General features: G+C 40.5%; 1 protein-coding gene and 1 pseudogene across 8 annotated transcripts in view; both read left to right on the forward strand.

The window, feature by feature from the left end:
- The first annotated feature begins 2,592 nt into the window (after nt 1-2,592).
- On the forward strand, nt 2,593-6,078 carry LOC137604082 (arylsulfatase I-like; annotated as a pseudogene).
- Nucleotides 6,079-13,559: 7,481 nt separating this feature from the next.
- LOC137604280 (calcium/calmodulin-dependent protein kinase type II subunit gamma-like) overlaps nt 13,560-18,585 on the forward strand; it is a 42,619-nt gene continuing 37,593 nt past the window's right edge. For all 8 annotated transcript variants that reach the window (XM_068328335.1, XM_068328344.1, XM_068328338.1 and 5 more), the window contains exons 1-2: nt 13,560-13,733; nt 14,929-15,023. In XM_068328335.1, coding sequence (XP_068184436.1) covers nt 13,669-13,733; nt 14,929-15,023 — 160 coding nt within the window. In that variant the 5' untranslated portion in view covers nt 13,560-13,668. The remainder of the gene's footprint in view (nt 13,734-14,928; nt 15,024-18,585) is intronic.

The following is an 18,585-nucleotide window of genomic DNA, read 5'->3' on the forward strand; positions in this document are numbered from 1 at the left end:
ATGTCCTTTTTTTTTTCCAAAGATCTCTCATTAGTTGATAATGCAGTCTACTGTACAAAAATGTCCTGAAGCAAATAAGTTCTAATTAAAAAATAGAGCCTTTTACATTCCTTTTTAGACATTTCATTTCAGAAGTCAAGTAAATCTTTCTTTTAAATTCTTTTGGGGTTAAGCTGTCATCATTTTGGGGCCAATAAAGTAAACAAGAGAAGCTGTAACATGAGTTCCTGCCAATATCTCCATGTGACTCCTCTGAACTGTACCGACTCAAGTTCCTCAAGAAGACATTTGTCACTTTACATTTTTACAGCCGCCTTCCCTCTCCTCCCCCTCTCTTAGCGGTAAAACGGAGTTCACGTCACCCCGTATTTCCCCGAGGCAAACTGATGGCTACACCCAGAGACCCAAATGTACAGACACAGCAAGACAAAAGTGACTGCTCCTTTTATGCTGCTTTGTTTACGCTGTACTGTCCTGTCCTTTTTTTTTTCATACGCACATTATTCCTCTATCTCCCTGTCTATCCCCCACATTTGACTTGTTTTCACTGATTTCACAGTTGATCCTTTTTGTTATGTTTATTGTTTTTTCCTGTCTCTCCATTTCCCATCAAGTCTTCCATGCGATCCGCTTCAGTGAATCACTTTCTTCCCCTTTTTGTCAGCCTCATTCGGCCATCATCATCAAATTTCCCAGCTCTTCCATAAATCTCAATCCCTCCAACACATGCCCCACTCGCCATGGACAAAAAGCCTTTGAAATTTCCCACAGGGTTAGGCAACATGAGTTTGCTTCTACGATGTAGGAAATGGACTCGTATCTGAGGCATTGATTTTCTCTTAGTATTATGGGAAGGAGATGGCAGCGAGGTGAAGGCTAAGAGCCCAGCGGTCGATACACATTCTCATCTCAACGCCGGATGTTCCTATATAGTCGGATTGGTTTCACTGCCCTGGACTGGCAGTAATTGTCATCGGGTGGCTCTATTAATTGAGTAGTGTCAAGCAACAAAAGAAAGATGACAGGGGTTATTTGATTTTCATTAGGCATTTACAGCATAGTTTGAAATAATGCTTAATAAATGACAGTGGAAATATTATCAGTAGCAGTCGTAACAGCTTTAATGGGAGCAGCAGTCAGAAAATAACACTTATGTAAAGATTAATGAAAATAACAGGGTTGGTAGCAGGAGCAGTAGGCACACATATCACTTTTAAAATGACTTCAATTACAAAAGATACAATTTTTAACGCAGTTCCATGATTATTGCATGGTATATTTGATCACGTCTTACCCTGCCGCTCCCATACATGATGGCAACGGAAATAAAATCATTTGATAAAGGTGGGTTGTAGTCATAAACAATGAAATAATATTTGCAAATACAAAATCAGAGATCATGGTGGAAAAAGCTTTCACAAAAGAACAGACTGGTCAAGGAATAGATCGTACATATCAGAACCATACAGAATCAGACAAAAAAAGCAACAAGGTGACAGCAAGAGATAATTGACAGAACAACACAGATGGCAGCATGACACAAATCAGCTTAATCACACAATCACACTGGCAGCAAAATACAGAGGTCTTAAAGTGCGAGCTCAGACAGAGAGTGAATGAGTGAAGAGACAGGGGAAGAAAATGGGTCGAATAAATCAGAAGCATGAACTTTCAAAATAAAACAGGAAGCTGTAAAACCAAAACTCTACCAGACTTACTGGCCGTGAGCAACCAGTAACTTGACTAATTCAAGCTTTTTGCATTAAAATATAGGCTGAAATCAAGTCATGGTTGTTGTTATTAAAAATGTATTAATGTATAAAATTGATTGCCTGCACAAAAAAAGGAAACACAAAGGTGCAACAAACTGGATCAATTCTGGCTCTGATGAAGTCGTCATCTCCCCACCTATATATTTGACTAAGCTCACTTGAAAAAGTCTCACGCTGTCACCAACTCCACCCACTACTTGTCAATCAAGCGCCCAACCAATCACGGCGCCCAACCAATCATGGTGCATCTGCCAGAAAGAATCACATGAACATGGCGTAAGGCACCTGCTATGTTAGGAGAAGAAATAACTACATATGGACTTCCCAGTTAACATAATTTTAGAGTGTCATAACTGGTCCAACAATTTTCGTATTTTTGAGCAGAACGACACAAAGAAACGGCAACGAATTCTGAGTGAAATTCCGACTGAAAAAGACGAAAGGAATGCGCCGCAAAAAGAGAAATACTACTTAGCCAGAGCCAATCAATCCCAAGCACAAAAAGAAAATTGTTAAGAAAAAAGAAAGGTGGGGTATACAAAAAGTATGCTATACATTCGGTGGGTTAAAGCCTATCAACCAATAATCATTTTACCATTTTAATTTACCGTCTATCTTGCTCCATAGAACGAGGTAGCTATGTATTCTTTTCATGTGTTTTGTATGAAGTCTGATGTTACTGTTTTATCATGGAATATTTCCACAGGTTCCAGCTAGTTGTCATATACCTGTAATACAAAATTTAAACATCTTTGCAGTTCCAGGTGTTTGGAAAAGGGTCTATTCACTTTCATTTTCATTCCACATCCCAGTGCCGGTTATGACTTTTGGTCTTCCCTGCTGGCGCCTGAAAGAAAAGAAATGTAGCAAGGTACTGTAAAGACACACACACACACACACACACACACACACACACACACACACACAAACACACACACACACACACACACACACACACACACACACACAGACACACACACACACACACACACGCACACACACACACACACATACACACACACGCACGCACGCACACACATATCTCTATTAGTGTCTTGCCCATCTTAGAGATTCTCCACCCACCACAGCATTTGTGAATAGCTCTTCCTCATTTGATAAAACCATCAATAAACCCCAGAAGAGACCACGACTGGATGAGGTCCTATGACATCTTCTAATTTTTTCTACTTTTCTCTTGAGATTTATTGTTTGCAGGCTAGACTGAACAGAACTCAAACTTTTATAGATCGCTGGAGATGAGGGGAATCTATCTTGCAGTTTTGCTGACCTTGATCAGTGACCTTGGTTGCTTGTGTGAACACAAGCTTGCTAATGATACTTTCACCAAAGAGGAAGTGGGTAGGCCTGGGCCCCCCACATTATATTTATCATGGTGGATGACCAGGGTTATGGAGACATTGGCTACCATGGCTCAGACATCCGTACGCCTGTGTTGGACCAGCTTGCAGCAGAGGGGGTCAAGCTTGAAAATTATTATGTCCAGCGTATCTGTTCACCCTCTCGCAGTCAACTCATGACCGGCCGGTGAGTAATTATGTTGCAATGACATCATTAGTACAATGTATTACACTCCATATACTTTTTATGAAACCTCAGCTCATGCAGGACATGCAAATTCACTGATCAAAAAACATGTGTTTACTAGTAATGCAAATGATAGGTCTGAATGATGTCAAATAATGTTTATTATAAAAATATGATTCACTAAACTGCATATTGGAAGTGTCTTTTTGTAGAACAAGTCAGTCAAAGTCATTTAACCTAAAGCATCCGCTGCACAAAGCACTTCTGTTTCGGACAGATGGAAGTTTAATTTTTATGCATTCATCAATATTCATGAGGTGCTGACTGTGTGAGGTTGTAGAAGAGGTGAGGCAGATCCAGGTCTGCTTTCTCTATGCAGCCACAGAAATGCATTCACAAATTACAGAAACATCCATCCAATGTTTTCAAACTACATTCAGGACTTCCTTAGAAAGACAAATGAATGTACTCCTTACTGGAGTACATTCAGAATTTAAAAAAAAAAAAAAACATTTAAGATTTTGATTAGATTTTGAGATTTCCTAAAAAACGTCTGATTATATCACGTAGGATTCAGAATATCCTCATGTTTTTAATGAGAACATTCAGAACTTTATAAGAAAAACATCAAATTCATCAAAACTGAAAACAGTACAACACGAGAAAAACACCATACTCATATACAGTACATATACAGTACATGTGGGTGCGTGCATGTGTGTGTGTGTGGGGGGGGTGTCTGTAGGTGTGTGCTTGCGTAAGTGTGTGTGTGTTGGCATGCTATCATGTTATCATGTTATCTTGCCAGTTACCAAATTCACACTGGTCTCCAACATTCAGTCATCCAATCTCATCAACCCCTTTGCCTGCCCCCAGATATTCCCACCCTACCAGAGCGTCTACTTGCAGCTGGATATGTGACCCACATGGTGGGGAAATGGCACCTGGAGTGAACCACGATCCCCATAAACCCCTGTTCCTCTATCTGTCGCTTCAGGCTCCCCACACACCCTTACAGGTACCAGACCATTTTCTACACAATCACTATGATGTCCAGAGGAATTGTCTCAGACACCATTATGCAGTAATGCTGAGCTGCCTGGATGCTGGGGTTGGACAAGTGGTCCAGGAACTGAGGACTAGTGGGCTCTTCCAAAACTCAATATTGATCTACTCATCTGATAACGGAGGGCAGCGACTCTCTGGCGGAAGCAACTGGCCTCTGAGAGGTGGCAAAGGGACCTATTGGGAAGGGGGCATTCGGGCTGTGGGCTTTGTCCATAGTCCCTTGCTGAAGAGGAAGGGTGTCATTAGCAAGGCGCTGATCTATGTGTCTGACTGGTATCCAACATTACTGGGGCTCGCTGGAGCCCTACAGTCCCACCAAGACCTAGACGGTCATGATGTGTGGGGTACTATAAGCAAGGGCTTACCCTGTCCTTGCACTGAAATCCTTTTCAACATCGACCCGGTCTCAAGGAAGCCCGGAGAACCTTATGACAAGGCGTTGGTACTCAATGGCTTTGGGATCTGGGACACAGCACTAAGGGCAGCAATAAGGGCTGGTGACCGAAAGTTACTGACAGGAAATGTGGGCGACGGGGATTGGATACCACCACAGGCTCTCCCAAGTGGCCCGGAACAGTGGCAGAGACTGGAGAAGCCGCGCAACAAGCTGGGCAAGTCGGTTTGGCTGTTTAAGGTCACCTCAGATCCATACGAGAGGACAGATCTGGCGGAAGCTCGCCCAGAAGTGGTGAAACATCTGCTGATCAGGCTGGCAGAGTACAACCAGACAGCTGTCATACCCAGGAATCCACCAGATGACCCGATGGCTGACCCTGAGCTCCATGGGGGGGGTGGACCCCCTGGCTGGGGCAAGATGGGCAAAACAGGGATATTGGGGAAAATGGTGGCAAGAATGAAAGGATTGTAATGATTAAGCACTGCAGACTATGCAAATTAAAATCTCTCTTCAAGATGGTCGGATCACGTTTGCAGAGAAACAGCCTCTTCACCAAATGAAGAGACACAGATGGTTTCAGATACCCCAAAACAAGACGGGTGGCAAAAGAACGCCTTCTGAGATTTGTGTGTATAATTTATAATGAAATTGGTAAATGCCCATAAAAAATACCTCCAAATCTAAATGCAGATTTTAAAATGTACTATGAGTTGGAAGGTTGTAGACACATCTGTAAGTGAGTGCATACTATATAATGAGTGCATGTCGTTATAAAGGCATTTAGAAATCATTATATTCCTTTGCATAATCCTACACACATTCAAAAATTGAATCACACATTTATGCAATTTTTTGCACATTTTCTCATCTGACTTTGAGCACACAGATCAAGATTCTGTTTCACAGCACTCGAAACATTTTTTGAAATAATTGTGCTTCAATATTGGCTTCATATATTAAAAAAAAGTACAGACCAGCAGGAAAGAAGGAGGTCAGATAGACAAGATCAACCCAGAATCAAGAACTGAAGGTCGGCAGCTAAATATTCAGCTGATAGAGAACTCAGACAAGGCTGTGTGGCTGACTGAGCAAGCTGACTCACTCACTGTCCTGCAGCCAAATTGCAGTAGGGTGACTTTGGCTTGTCATATGACTATGCAGGGAGCAATGTGTGTGTCACTGTGCATGCATGCCCGTATTCGGACACAGTTTGATTAATACAGACAGAGTGCATACACATAGAAGTAAGGCCTGAAGAGATTAGAAGAGGAAGAAATGCCCTGGCAGTGACCTTGTCTTATCTCCCAATGCTTTGGAGGACCCTTTAAATGCACAGGAAGTTGTTTCTACCACCTGTATGTCTCAATAAAAATGCATCATGCAGCTTTAACTTTGATTCTGTTTTGAATTGTTCTGAGTGTCAGGATTGTTGGAAAGCTTTTATATATGTATAAAATTAAGCCAAAATGTAGCATTTTGTCATATGACTATGCAGGTCATAGTCATGACTATGCATGACTATGAACAGTAAATAGTATCTGAAAATTGGAAAATTTGTGTCTACAACACATATATGTAAAATAAAACCCCTGGAGTGGAAGTTTGGTTTTTATATTTTGTCTGTTTCATAGAAGACAAAATTACTACAATTTGTAGTGTATGTGCCGAAATTGTGAGGGATATAAAAATACTTCCATTTGAGTTCTTATCAGAGATAAAGGATATTAATTCATCCATCTGTGCTAACTGTACTTTGGCCTTTTTGCACTAACTACAATTGTGAGCTTCTTTTTAAATTACAGAGAAATCAGTGAATTCATCAGTAAGTCGGGGTTGAAAAAAAAACATTTTTTTAACATTTTTTTATTTCAATAATTTAACTGCATTACTAAACAATTATTCACATTTCCATGTAATTGGTTCCACTTTTTTTTTTCAAAGAAACAAAGTAGCATAAGTGCTTTGTTTTTTTTTATGTCAGAGCCTACCCTGTTGCCAAACAACTCATCGAGAAAGGAAAATTCTGCAAAATCTCTGCATTTCGCTGGTGGACCCACTGATGATCCTCTTTCCAAATCTTACCTCCATTTTACTGCATATGAGCAAATTCATTATCAATCTACTACAGGTGAGTAAGGAGGAAGCCATTCATACCTGTGACTGTTATAGTGTGATTGAATTAACTGTGCATCAAAGGATAAGTGAAAAGGACGGTACTGATTATGTCCATCTCCAAGCAGCAGAAAAAGATTGGCATATCTCAGCTGTCTGTGCCATTTATGCAAATGGCACAGCAACTCATTTATTTATAAAGTAAACTTCCCAAGTGGGCAACAGGATCTAAATTCAGTTGATTTTCCATTTTTTACACATTCTAACTGCAGGTGACCTCCTTATAATCAGGATTGACTGCCAAGCGAATTGCTCACAAAAGTGTCAGTGTCAATCGGAATGTGTGCAAGTTGCAAACTCTTATATGTAAGTGTGTATTTCTGTCAGAATACCCTTCAACAGAAGGGAAAACACTATACTATTTTTTGTTAGTCAGTGGTGCAGTAGCATTCCGATGCCTCAAGATAGTAAGGCATGACCTCAGTGCACAAATGGGTGCAAGTACATCTGCTTCTTACAGCATCCGTTTTTCTGACCTCCATCTTTAGGGAAGGCACTACAACAAACGACTGGAGGCGTTCAAATCTCATGACTTGTCTGACATTGCTCCCAGGACCACTGAAGCTGAAGGCAATTTGTTCACCTCCTCTATATGTGAATACAACAAACACACATGAAGCAGAACTAATGCGATGATAAGTGGATTCCAGTGATGAGATTCGACCGCTTCGGGTTAACAGTAGGAATGTGGCTGAGAGACCTTTAGAGTCCCATGCATGTGAGAAAATGGTAAAGACAATCGTTTCATGCCCACACATCTGATTCTCAGTATATTATGGTGGCCCACAGAAATAAGGCACCGTCAGACGATATAAATCAAGGAGGAGGCATCACACAAACACACACACATGAAAACACACACTTGAACGCACAATGCTGTTCAGTACGTGGGAGGGAGCTGTCATATCAACTGTTAGATAATAAGCTGAAGGTATGGCTAACTTTCTTTGGTGAACTTATAAACAATAGACTCATCACAATGTTTTATACACAACTTTTTTGTCTTCTTGTGGTGGACATTGTTCTAAATGTAGCTTATTGTTCATTACTGAAAGCAAATGCATTTCTTCTACACTCACTCGTTTAAACCAAGTGGTATCAGCGACTCCATTCAGACTTATTGACTACAGTCTCTTGCAACCTATATCACAGACCATTACGCATTGAAACAGCCCTGATATGCAATTAGATGCTTATATGGGACAGTGTGTGACCATTTAGTAATTGGCATAGAAAGGTAATAGATCCACTCTAATGTACTGTACTCGACAGACTGTTCCCTCAGAGACCGTCGCAGTTAAAAATTGAGAGAAGACTCATTGAATGACAACCAGCAGGTATCTCAGTGCAGCCTGCCTGCAGATAGGAAGGTCTGACCCCTGGATGGCGGTGCTATGGAGTAACATTCGGACACAGATATAACAACCATGAAGTGTCATGATGACACCAGCATGAGGCAGGAGAGATTTCCAAAAACACAAAGAGACATTTTAATGCCCTGAGTGGCTCCAAGAGTCGACTGCTCCAGTATTAGAAGATTTTCTGAGGGGCTGTCCTTGAGGTTTATAATAATAGAAATTTAATAACAATTAGTTATCGAGGCCCTTAATTATAATGCTTCACATCCAATATGTTACATATCCATCATAAACATTAAGCAACATTACTTACAGTCATGGTTTGGACGTATTTGCTGTTGGTTTTTTACATTTCCTCTCTTGTTCTGCTTAATAAATGATTCCATGCCGCCTCTGATTGCTGGGTTCTTCCTGATTCTTTCCACTAGCGTCTGATTGTCTCAGTGGAGAGAGACCTCGTTTGCCGGTTTGACTGTCCCCCAGTAATCGACTGTGTTGCTCCTCATCATCACTCCTTGTGCCTCATTCATCCTGGTTGTTCTCCCTTGTGTTCTTCGTCTTTGTTTTCCTCATGATTGTTAGTCTAATTGTGCTTAACACAATCCCACCTCCATTATTTTTGGATGTATTTTATGATTATTCTCAAGTGATGCTGATGTGACTGAGTAAACTAGAGCTATCCAAGACGTAGCCCAGACAATGACATTTATCACTTTTCCTTGCCCTGACTGTCTTCCTCCTACTGATGGGGTTGTAAATTTAAGAGCAGTTTAAGTGATGATTAAGCCAGTAAAACTAATTGAAATCAGGGTAACACTTTGTTTCACAGCTTTTAAATCAGATTGAAGAGCTGTGAAAGAAAACATACTGTTGTGCTTCAAGCATGAAGATCAAATTGTCTCAAATCCCTCTCCACACAAAGTGATCAAGATGAACTGTCTTTTATAGAATTCAACAAAAAAAAGCCAGGTTTCTGGAAAATATAAAGGAAAGCCCTCCCCCTCCCCCTTTCCACCAACAGGAAATAATAAATAAGTCAAAATGATATGTTATGCCTTTTTCACAAAATTATATTCATTTTTAAACTTTGTTGAGGAAAAATGCCAGATATTCTACACAATAAACACATTTAAGTTTATTGTTATTATTTGAGAAGCCGAGCTTCTGCAAAATGTGACCTGGGTTTTCCTGGAGATACTGCTTGATTTTAACAGGTCACAGATCTGACAGTTTGAAAAGCGCTGCTCTAGGGTTACCACCCACCTTTCATCCTGTCTCGGCACCGCTTGTCCAAACCTTACAAGCTCATGACTGAGGAAACATAGCAATTAATACAGTACCTCTGCACCCTCGCTAATTAGGCTTTCATCTCAGAACAGCTCCCTGTAATTATGGCAGGAAATTGTTGCATTACTCCTGTGCTCACCGCAAACATTATTATTAATTGCAAACGATGCTTTCTAAATTCCAGAATGATGTTCACAATTTAAGCAAATAGAAGGGAGATCTTGGCATTTACACAAACTGGTCATATGAAATGCATTGTACTGTCCAGACTCAGCAGAGATGTGGATACATATGGAATCAAATACATCATCTGGCAAACGGTGGAGCAGTGTTCATTTGAGTTAAATATCATATAATGATAGAAAACTTGTTGAAATTATATATATTTTCCATATAGTGCATCTAGTAGACAAGAGAAGAGCTGAGTCATCAGTTACACTGACAGCCCTCTGTTTTTACGGTTATTAAACTGTTTAATCCTTTCAAATATACATTGAATTGCAAATTTATAGTGTATTTGAAGAACAACAAACGGCACCATATGGTTTTGGAATAGTAATAAATATTCAGTTCCACTGGGGATAAGAGACAGCATGTTCCTGTCACTTGAATAGGTTGAGGTTATTTCCTTGCTGACATCTCTCTGACCTTTGTCTTCTCAATTTCCATAATCCAGATGAAAGATGATCCAAGTTGATGAAAATGAGTTACTCTGGTTTTGCATTTGTTTTGTTCCCCTGATTTTGCTTCTCATGCTCTTACATGTTTACTACAGGATGTCGTGCTTAAAAGTTGTTACTATATACAAAGAAAAACAAATCCTGTTTACAACACATTATGTTACTTTATTCTTGGTAAAATTAATATATTAACTCAACATTATTGCTGCAATGAGTTGCTGTGAACACTGGTTTGGCTTTGATTACTTGTTTTAAAACAAGGCAGTCAGGAACTACAACATCCCGTGATACCCCTAAATTCAACATTTTACCCTGACCTACACATTTTTGTGCCTCTGGCCTGAAAATGTTGCTTTTTGTTTAAAAAGGTATACAGTGCGCCCTAGTTCCAGGAACCACACGTGATTAACAAATTCCGCAATAACGCGTCAAACTATTTATCTTATTATTTATGGTAATTTAAACGTTTATGAACCCTCCCCATACTGATATTAAACCACCTTCTATCTGTTTTACCTTTTCGCACACTTTATCGACTGTTTAAAGCACTTTCGTGTCTCATGGAAGTCCGAGACTCACCGAACATAGTGCACTTCCGAATGCCGTCAGCCAATAGAATGCGCGTACAGTATCACGTGACTGTCTTCCAAAAATCTACGATGAGTACAAAAGTTGAAATGTGACCCTGACCTAGCTTTCTGAAGGTCAAGGTCATCATCTCATTTTCATCCCCTTTGACGCCCAAGTAATGTACTCTATCTTTCATTTTTCTATCTGCAACAGTTGTGAAGATAGTGGTGGATGGACGGACAGACAGACGGACAGGCGAACACACAAACACTGACAATTATAATATATCACCACTTCGCGGGATGTAACAACAATTTGATTAAACTGAAGATAAAAAATGTCACGCATTGAAATGCAAAGTGACTTATTTGTCACATTTTTTCTCCATTTCTGTTATTCGCCAACTCCTCCTCATCTCCTTTGCTGCTTAATTGTCCATGTTTGACATATTGTGGCTATCATATTCTTTTTGACATTTATTATCTGTATGGTAATTTTTTTTTTAAAGCTTTCTTAAATAAAACCAGCGTGTGCATTGTGAAACCACACAATGAGGAAGAAGGTGATGAATAGCAAACCAACATTTTATTGTCCAAGGACAAATAAATGATCTTACTCATATCAAACTAACACATGTCTGACCGATGCATCATGTAACTGACAAATAAATATTGCATGATTCTGAATGACAAAAGAATTTTTACTAAGCGTTTCATATTACCTCACATTATTCAATGTCACAAGGCTATATTCACAGTAATTTGTTATATATTAATAAAAACTCAGCTAAACCTTTAATATGTAGCAGGGAATATAATATGATGAATTCCCTTATAGTTAAAATGTTTAAAATCAAACAATATCGTAGTGGCTGGTCTCGATGTTAAATTACAGATAATCAGATATCTGCTATCAAGGCTTTCAAGACTTGTCTCATTCCTTGGTGAAATTGCATTCTGGTAAATTACATCGGAAGCATTAATCATTTATTAAATATGAATGGCAGTTATGAATGTGTAAAAAGAATATAGAGAGATGAAAATGTGATAGTAAAACAGTGCTCACAAAGAAGCTTTGCATGCATTATGATGACTATGGGTATGTACATTTAACTGTGAAGGTCATCGCCTATATGTAAATACGGTCACTGAGACGAAGCCTTTAAAGCACCAGTAATGCAGTGTGACATCACAGTAACTGTTCATAAATATATAAGAAAAAATCAAAAGAACAAAAATGAGTTGTGAGTCAAATTAGATGGTTCAAGCGGTCACTGGCACTTTATTTTGAAATGAAATAAGGTCACCCAGAAGATAAGGATATGTGTTTTTACAATGAATCCCTTGTAATTACAGAAACGTGCATGTAATGTGTATTCAGTGAATAATATTGCACATTGACATAAATCACAAGTAATCTGAAACAACCATCAACATTACTGTCTCCTGTGGGAAAATTTTGAAAAGACTGATTGCATTTCGTTGAGAGACCCAGATTAGTGAATGAAAACCACAATATAGAGTACATGCAGCTCGTTGCTCTGTGCCAATATTAAAATATTGCGGCATCTCGGTAAATGTCTCAGTCTTTAAAGGATGCCGTTCCTCTCGGCTGGTCTGGAATCAGCTTTGCTTTTGTGCATTGTGTATTGAAGATCCAGGGAGGAGATGATGAAACTGACTCTGGGTCCGCAGCTCCTGGTACACCAGAAAAGATCTCGCGTGGCTTACATCCCACCTTCACCACTAATGCCAAAGAGGAGACAGCATAAAGAGGTCTCACTCTGATGTTATTTCTGGTGTTTATTAACACTCCGCATCAAGAGTAAGCTGCATGGTTTCTCCACAACCAGAGGGAAGACCTACAGTAGCCAAAAAACTGATGTGCATTTAACAACCATTTAACAACAAACACACTGAGAAATACTTAAAGGCAAATTTTAAGCGTCATTTGGATGGATAACAAATGTATATCCATAATTGTGACATGAAAAAATGGTAATAGTGCTGTAAATGTTTTAATTAGTACTGTTATGCTTTTAAAAGAACAAATTACAGGTGTCCACAAGTTTCACACACATCTGTGTTTTCACATATAGCAGATTGAAATACAGTATCTGAATTATGGTGATGAATTTGTTTTCCAACTACTTTTTAACCAGGCTTTTTGCCAGGTGAAACATGTTGAATTGTTGAACACCCTGAATTTCATTTCACTAACATAAAGATTAGGTTGCAAAAAAAAAAAACTATTATAAGTTGTTGGTCAGTGTTGCTATTATAGATGGATTATACAGTATGTACATAATAGGATGTCTTCCTTTAACAGTCTTTAAATAAGTACATTTTAATGTTAAATGTTTGATTTAAGGCTTCAACAGTAAGGAACTGTAAAGGAACTTTATATGTGTCCTGAGATTGAATCCAGCCCTGGATGGATGGATGGATGGATGGATGGATGGATGGATGGATGGATGGATGGATGGAAGGGAGGATGAATGGACGGTTTTCCTGTCAAGCTTCGTCCTGTAAAATTTTCTTGAAACCAATTCCTGTGTGATTGAAACGCAAACCCTCTTCATCCAGTTAGGTATCGCGTCAAACCAGTTTTTTTCCGGTCAGAGTATGTCCTTTAACCAATAGACGATCTCGGTTACTACAGCTCGGATCCCCTCTCTTCTCCTCCTCCCACTCACTGCTTCTCTCTCTGGGCTCGCGCGTCTCTTTCCCCTCTTCACGAGCCCTCCTCCAGAAACCTGCGCGAGCCGTCCACTGAAGCGCGAGGCGACTCCCCCCCTCTTCCCCTTCTCTTCAGTCAACATGGCCACAGTTGTAACGTCGACCAGATTCACGGACGAGTACCAGCTGTATGAGGAACTGGGAAAGTAAGCGACCACCGCCGCCGCTGCTGCTGTTGTTGCGTTACGCGTGTGCGCGTTTTTCTCCGCTGCCGCTGCCATTGTGCGCGTTTTACTTCAGTGTTGACAAGCCAGGAGAGGAGCTGTCAAAAAAAAACCAAAAAAAAAAAAAACAGCCTTCCAAGCGATTAGAAGCCGCATGCAGGTACGCGTTAGCGCCTCGGAGGCTCGCCTTTTAATCCTTACATAAAGGTGTAGCACACCGTTAGGATACGTGTCGCTCATTGGACCAACTTGTTTGTCAATTTACCTGCAAGGAAACGCGCGTCGGAAAACTAGTTTGCAGGTACCCATTGCTCGGTGGCATCCCCAGCCAATCCAGCTCTGTTAGCGCGCATTTTTCTGAGCAGACTGCGTGAATATCCGTCACCGAACGAGGCGATGCTGCAAACATCCATCCCTGCGGTGGTGGATACACGTTTTCTGGCTCTGCTGCATTCGGGATTTAAACATGAAGACGCGCGGATGGATGGAGGCGCAGAGCCACTCGAACGTCTAATCTCGGCGTGTGGCTGATGGAGCTGCGCGTCGTGGTGTTAGTTTTACCAGCTGTCTCCCGTGTCAGGCGTGCAATTCATAAAAGCATATTTAGTCAATACTGGTATATTTTAAGTCAAGTTTCAGTTAACTAAATGGATTTCAAAGGAGCCCAGAAGCTAATTATTCTAGTTTTTTGCCAAAGTGATGATATTTTATTCTCTAAATGGAAGATATTACAAAATTACGCTTCACGTAGTTGAAGGAAGCCAATATGTTTCGTCTTGTTTGTTTCATCTGATCATTATGTGATTAAAATAAAGGTTGAATGACAGAGAATGCTGCTTAGCACAAAGGGCTTGTTTGAGTGGGATTCACTGTCATTTGGATTGTTATAATTCTGATTCTGTTACCCTGTACTGGCTTTTTGTGGTGATTCTCCATTCCTTTTTAAGTCAAGGTCAGAACCGACCACGACCTGTGGAATTTAAACGACGGAAGTCAAGTGCATGTAGATTTAATCGCAGGTGGTACCTAATGACGTCAGTGTCGCCTTCACACCCTCATCCAAGAGAAGATGGAGTGAATTCTACCTCTCGGGTGGCTTCATTCTCGACCACTTTTGATATGTTTGAAGTGATTTCACTGATCCATCATGTGAGTTATTGATCTCTTCTGCTTTCAGGGGTGCCTTCTCAGTTGTTCGTCGATGTGTTAAGAAGTCTACTGGCCAGGAGTATGCTGCTAAAATTATTAACACAAAAAAGCTCTCAGCCAGAGGTAAGTGTAGCCGCTGTTTGCCGTGGGTGTCGGCATTACAGTCAAAGAACATCATGAATTTATGCAAACTCGAAGCCTGACTACTCCGGCTGCTCGGTGAAGTCGGTTCAGCTGTAGGTTTGTTGGGTTATTTCCTGAAGAGCAGCGGTCCAGGAACTCTTCCTGTCCGTGTCGGAAGGTTTCTAAAATGCTTGAGGCCGCTAGGCAAAGCATTGCTGCTGCCCGTGGAGAATGAACAGTAATTTTAACCATTTTTGGTTTGTTAGGTTGCTGCAGAATTGGTTTAATGACCTTCCAGCTAAAATATTCCAAACTCTGATGGTATCTTAAATTTTGAGATCAAGGAATGTTATTGCTTACATCATGTTATTGCTTATTTAATTTGGACACAGTTTTTATTGGTTTTAACTTAAAAATAAATATTTGACTGTGACCTTTTTGGTGGCAAATTTTATACTGTTTGCAAACAATAATTTGCAAACAGTGATTCTGAACCACTAAGTTCAAGTCAGTGGATGCTCACTGAACAGTTGATCAGGCTAATTTAATTGTGGTGTTATTGCAGCATAAGTGCCCGGAGTGTCCCCCGCCTCACGCCCTTTGCCAGCCGGGATAGGCTCCAGTTCCCCGTGACCCGCTATGGCGGATACAGCGGCGGTACATGACAATGAGTGAAAGTATTATCAAGTGATGTCAGGAACAAAGCCTACAGATGCTGTCTTATCCAGAAATTCAGAGTAATTAAGCAACTAATGTATAGTTTTGAAAAAGTGAATTATGTTTAACTTCCAAGTTTACTAGTTTTTTTGCATTGTTTGAATCCTGCTAACGTTTCGTTAACATGTGTAAACGTCATCAGGCGTCTCTGCTGCTGTACTTCAGTGTTAACACTAGAAGACAGTTGTATCAGCAAACAGTCTAGAGCTGGACTAGCAGGCCTGTCCGTCACCCTCATCCAGAAACAAGTTGGAATATTTAGTATTTTCCCACATATGATGGCAGTATGGATTGTGTGTGTGTGTGTGTGTGTGTGTGTGTGTGTGTGTGTGTGTGTGTGTTTACCCAATATTGCATCTGTTGTTATATTTCTTCCTATCCTGGTGTGTGAACATCTTGCAAAGTTAATGTGTGCTGCATGTTTGTCCAAGAATGCTTCACGCCAGGCCACTAAAGGCTGAGTGATGATACAAGCGGGGGAATCTGGGCTTGTTCTGGACTGATTGGGCTGCTCTTTTCCCAGGGGATGGAGGCTGAATTGCCCTCCCCCTACCTATGTTTCTGCCTCTCTCCATATACCTTAAAGACCTCAGCTATTCTTTCCTTTTTATGTTGTTTTCTCCCCTCCACCCCCCACCCTTCCCTGTAAACAAAGGATTGATTTGAGTAAAGATTTTAATGACCCCTTCTCACCAGGCGATTTGATCAAGTTTGTGTGTATTGTGTAAAAACTGTGTTGGCAGAAGGCTGGAGCCAGTAACCCGGCAACAGCAGGGGTGAAACTCTTCATCCCATAGGCTGTCTGGCAGAGCGGCTTCACTCTGTGAGTGTGTGTTTGTGTCTGGGTCTTGGTCTCCCTATAAGGGGTTTACCCAATGAAATTTTTAGCTTTGCCAAGCTGGCTGTATTTTTGCCACCGTTGGTTTCCAGTGATTTCTTCTTGGCAGCTTCTGCAAAAGAGGATCGTGGATAAAACAAAACAAAACAGCATTAGATGAGCATTAGCGAGGTTTACAGGTGGTTATGGGGCTGGAAGTCCATTTCTTCTTTCAGCGAGGTGAGTGGAGGTGAGTGGGGCAGTGAAGAGCTTGTTGTTGGGTTATCAGTAAATGCAGGTTACTGTTTTTTGTTAAGTAAACACACTGCAGGTTTTTAAGACCAAAATGAGTCCTGTCTGTGTCCTGGCTGAAAGGGTGAAAGGCATCATATACCTGATGTGGTACTGTCTTTCCCTGGGTGGAAAATAAGAATCATTTCTAAGATAAACACTAATTAACGCAAATTGAAGCAGATTATTCTGTTGGATAAAAAACATTGTGAATTTTAGAAATATGTTTTCAGTGGTTTGACCTTTTAGTTGGCGATGTTTTGTTATTTAAAATGTTTGGACACGAGCCAGCGTACACATGAGAAAAAAGTGACTGCCTGTCAACACCTGTGAAGCTTATTAATTAACATGTTTTATTTTGTTTGTTCTCAGTTATTTTTGGCCAATCACAGTAACTTGGTTTTACACTGGTATCTCTCTGAGGGCCATGAAATAATCCAGCATACAAAGCCCTAAAAAAATTCAGCAACCCAGATTTGTAGTCTGATCTATTCCTGTAGTCTGAGGTTAGTGGTAGAGAAGGTTACTAATAAAGCGACTCTAGGATCAATTTATGGAAGTAGAGAATGACTATTGTAGTTGGGCTGAGACAGACGACCTGATAAAAACCGTGAAGCCAATGAAAAAGGAAGTTGTTTCTTTGAGAAGCGATGGCGTCTGTGAGTGAATTTTGTACATTTAGATGTAAGAGATTTAAGCATTTCAAACAAAGATAAAGTACCAGAAGTCAGTAGTTAGATGTTAAGGTTACAGATGAAACAAGTCTACTAATGTCACATTGAGTAAAATGAGAACCATCGCAGCGACACCAAACCACTTAGTGAGTGTGTGTTGGAAACACCTGCTGAGCAATCGTCTCCAGTGACTGAATTTTTTGGCCTCTTTGGGGTTCATGAAAAATGAGGTGTGACCCCAACAGCGATATCATTGTTAATGTGGCGACACTTGCTAGCAACATTAGCGTTTATTTTCTCCCGCTCTTCTGCCATGTGGTGAAAGTAAGTCAACGTTAACGTCCTTTTAGCTGAGTTTGTAAAATGCTCGACCATTGTTTGGCTTTTAGAAAGTAGGATCCAGGTGGTCTTTAGAGCAATTCACCTGAAGCATCTGCTTGCTGTACCTAAAAACGTCGTTGGACCAGCGAAAATGTATGAAGGTCTAGTTGAGTTTGGGGAAGCTATCCTCTCATCAAAAGGTCATTCGATCTATTTTTCCCGATTTGTCCTTGGGCAAGTTCCGGGAATCCTAACTGCACCCAATGCATCAGTGTGAGAGTTCAATTAAATGGTTGTCTCATTTTGGATGTTACCCTCTCCCACCGGTTTATGAGTGTGTGTCAGGCTGAAAAGGACAGATCAGAGACAAAAAAGGCAAGAATCCCAGAATCTCTTTGGCTGGCTTGGGTGTGTTTGGTGCTTGTCTTGGTAGACTTCAGTCTTGAATGTGGGTCACCAGCATTCTGGCAGCACTCCGAGCTCCCCACCAAATCTTCACAGTTTGGTAGATAAAATGAAAGAAAACATCTTCACATTCAAAATGGGGTCTAAGGTGCAATTTTACCTGTATACTACGTTCGACAAACCAGAGCCGTGTGAGGAGATGAATTAAGAATCAGTCCTTTCAGACAAGCATGAGACGCATGACTGAAACGAGACTGTCTCTGAAGACTCTCCAACACCCCAACGAAATGCTGTTGATAGTCTCTTGGCTGTTTCATGTTATTTTTAGCTACAATTA

This window comes from Antennarius striatus, chromosome 11 (genome assembly GCF_040054535.1).
Source record: "Antennarius striatus isolate MH-2024 chromosome 11, ASM4005453v1, whole genome shotgun sequence".
In the NCBI taxonomy this organism is placed as follows: domain Eukaryota; kingdom Metazoa; phylum Chordata; class Actinopteri; order Lophiiformes; family Antennariidae; genus Antennarius; species Antennarius striatus.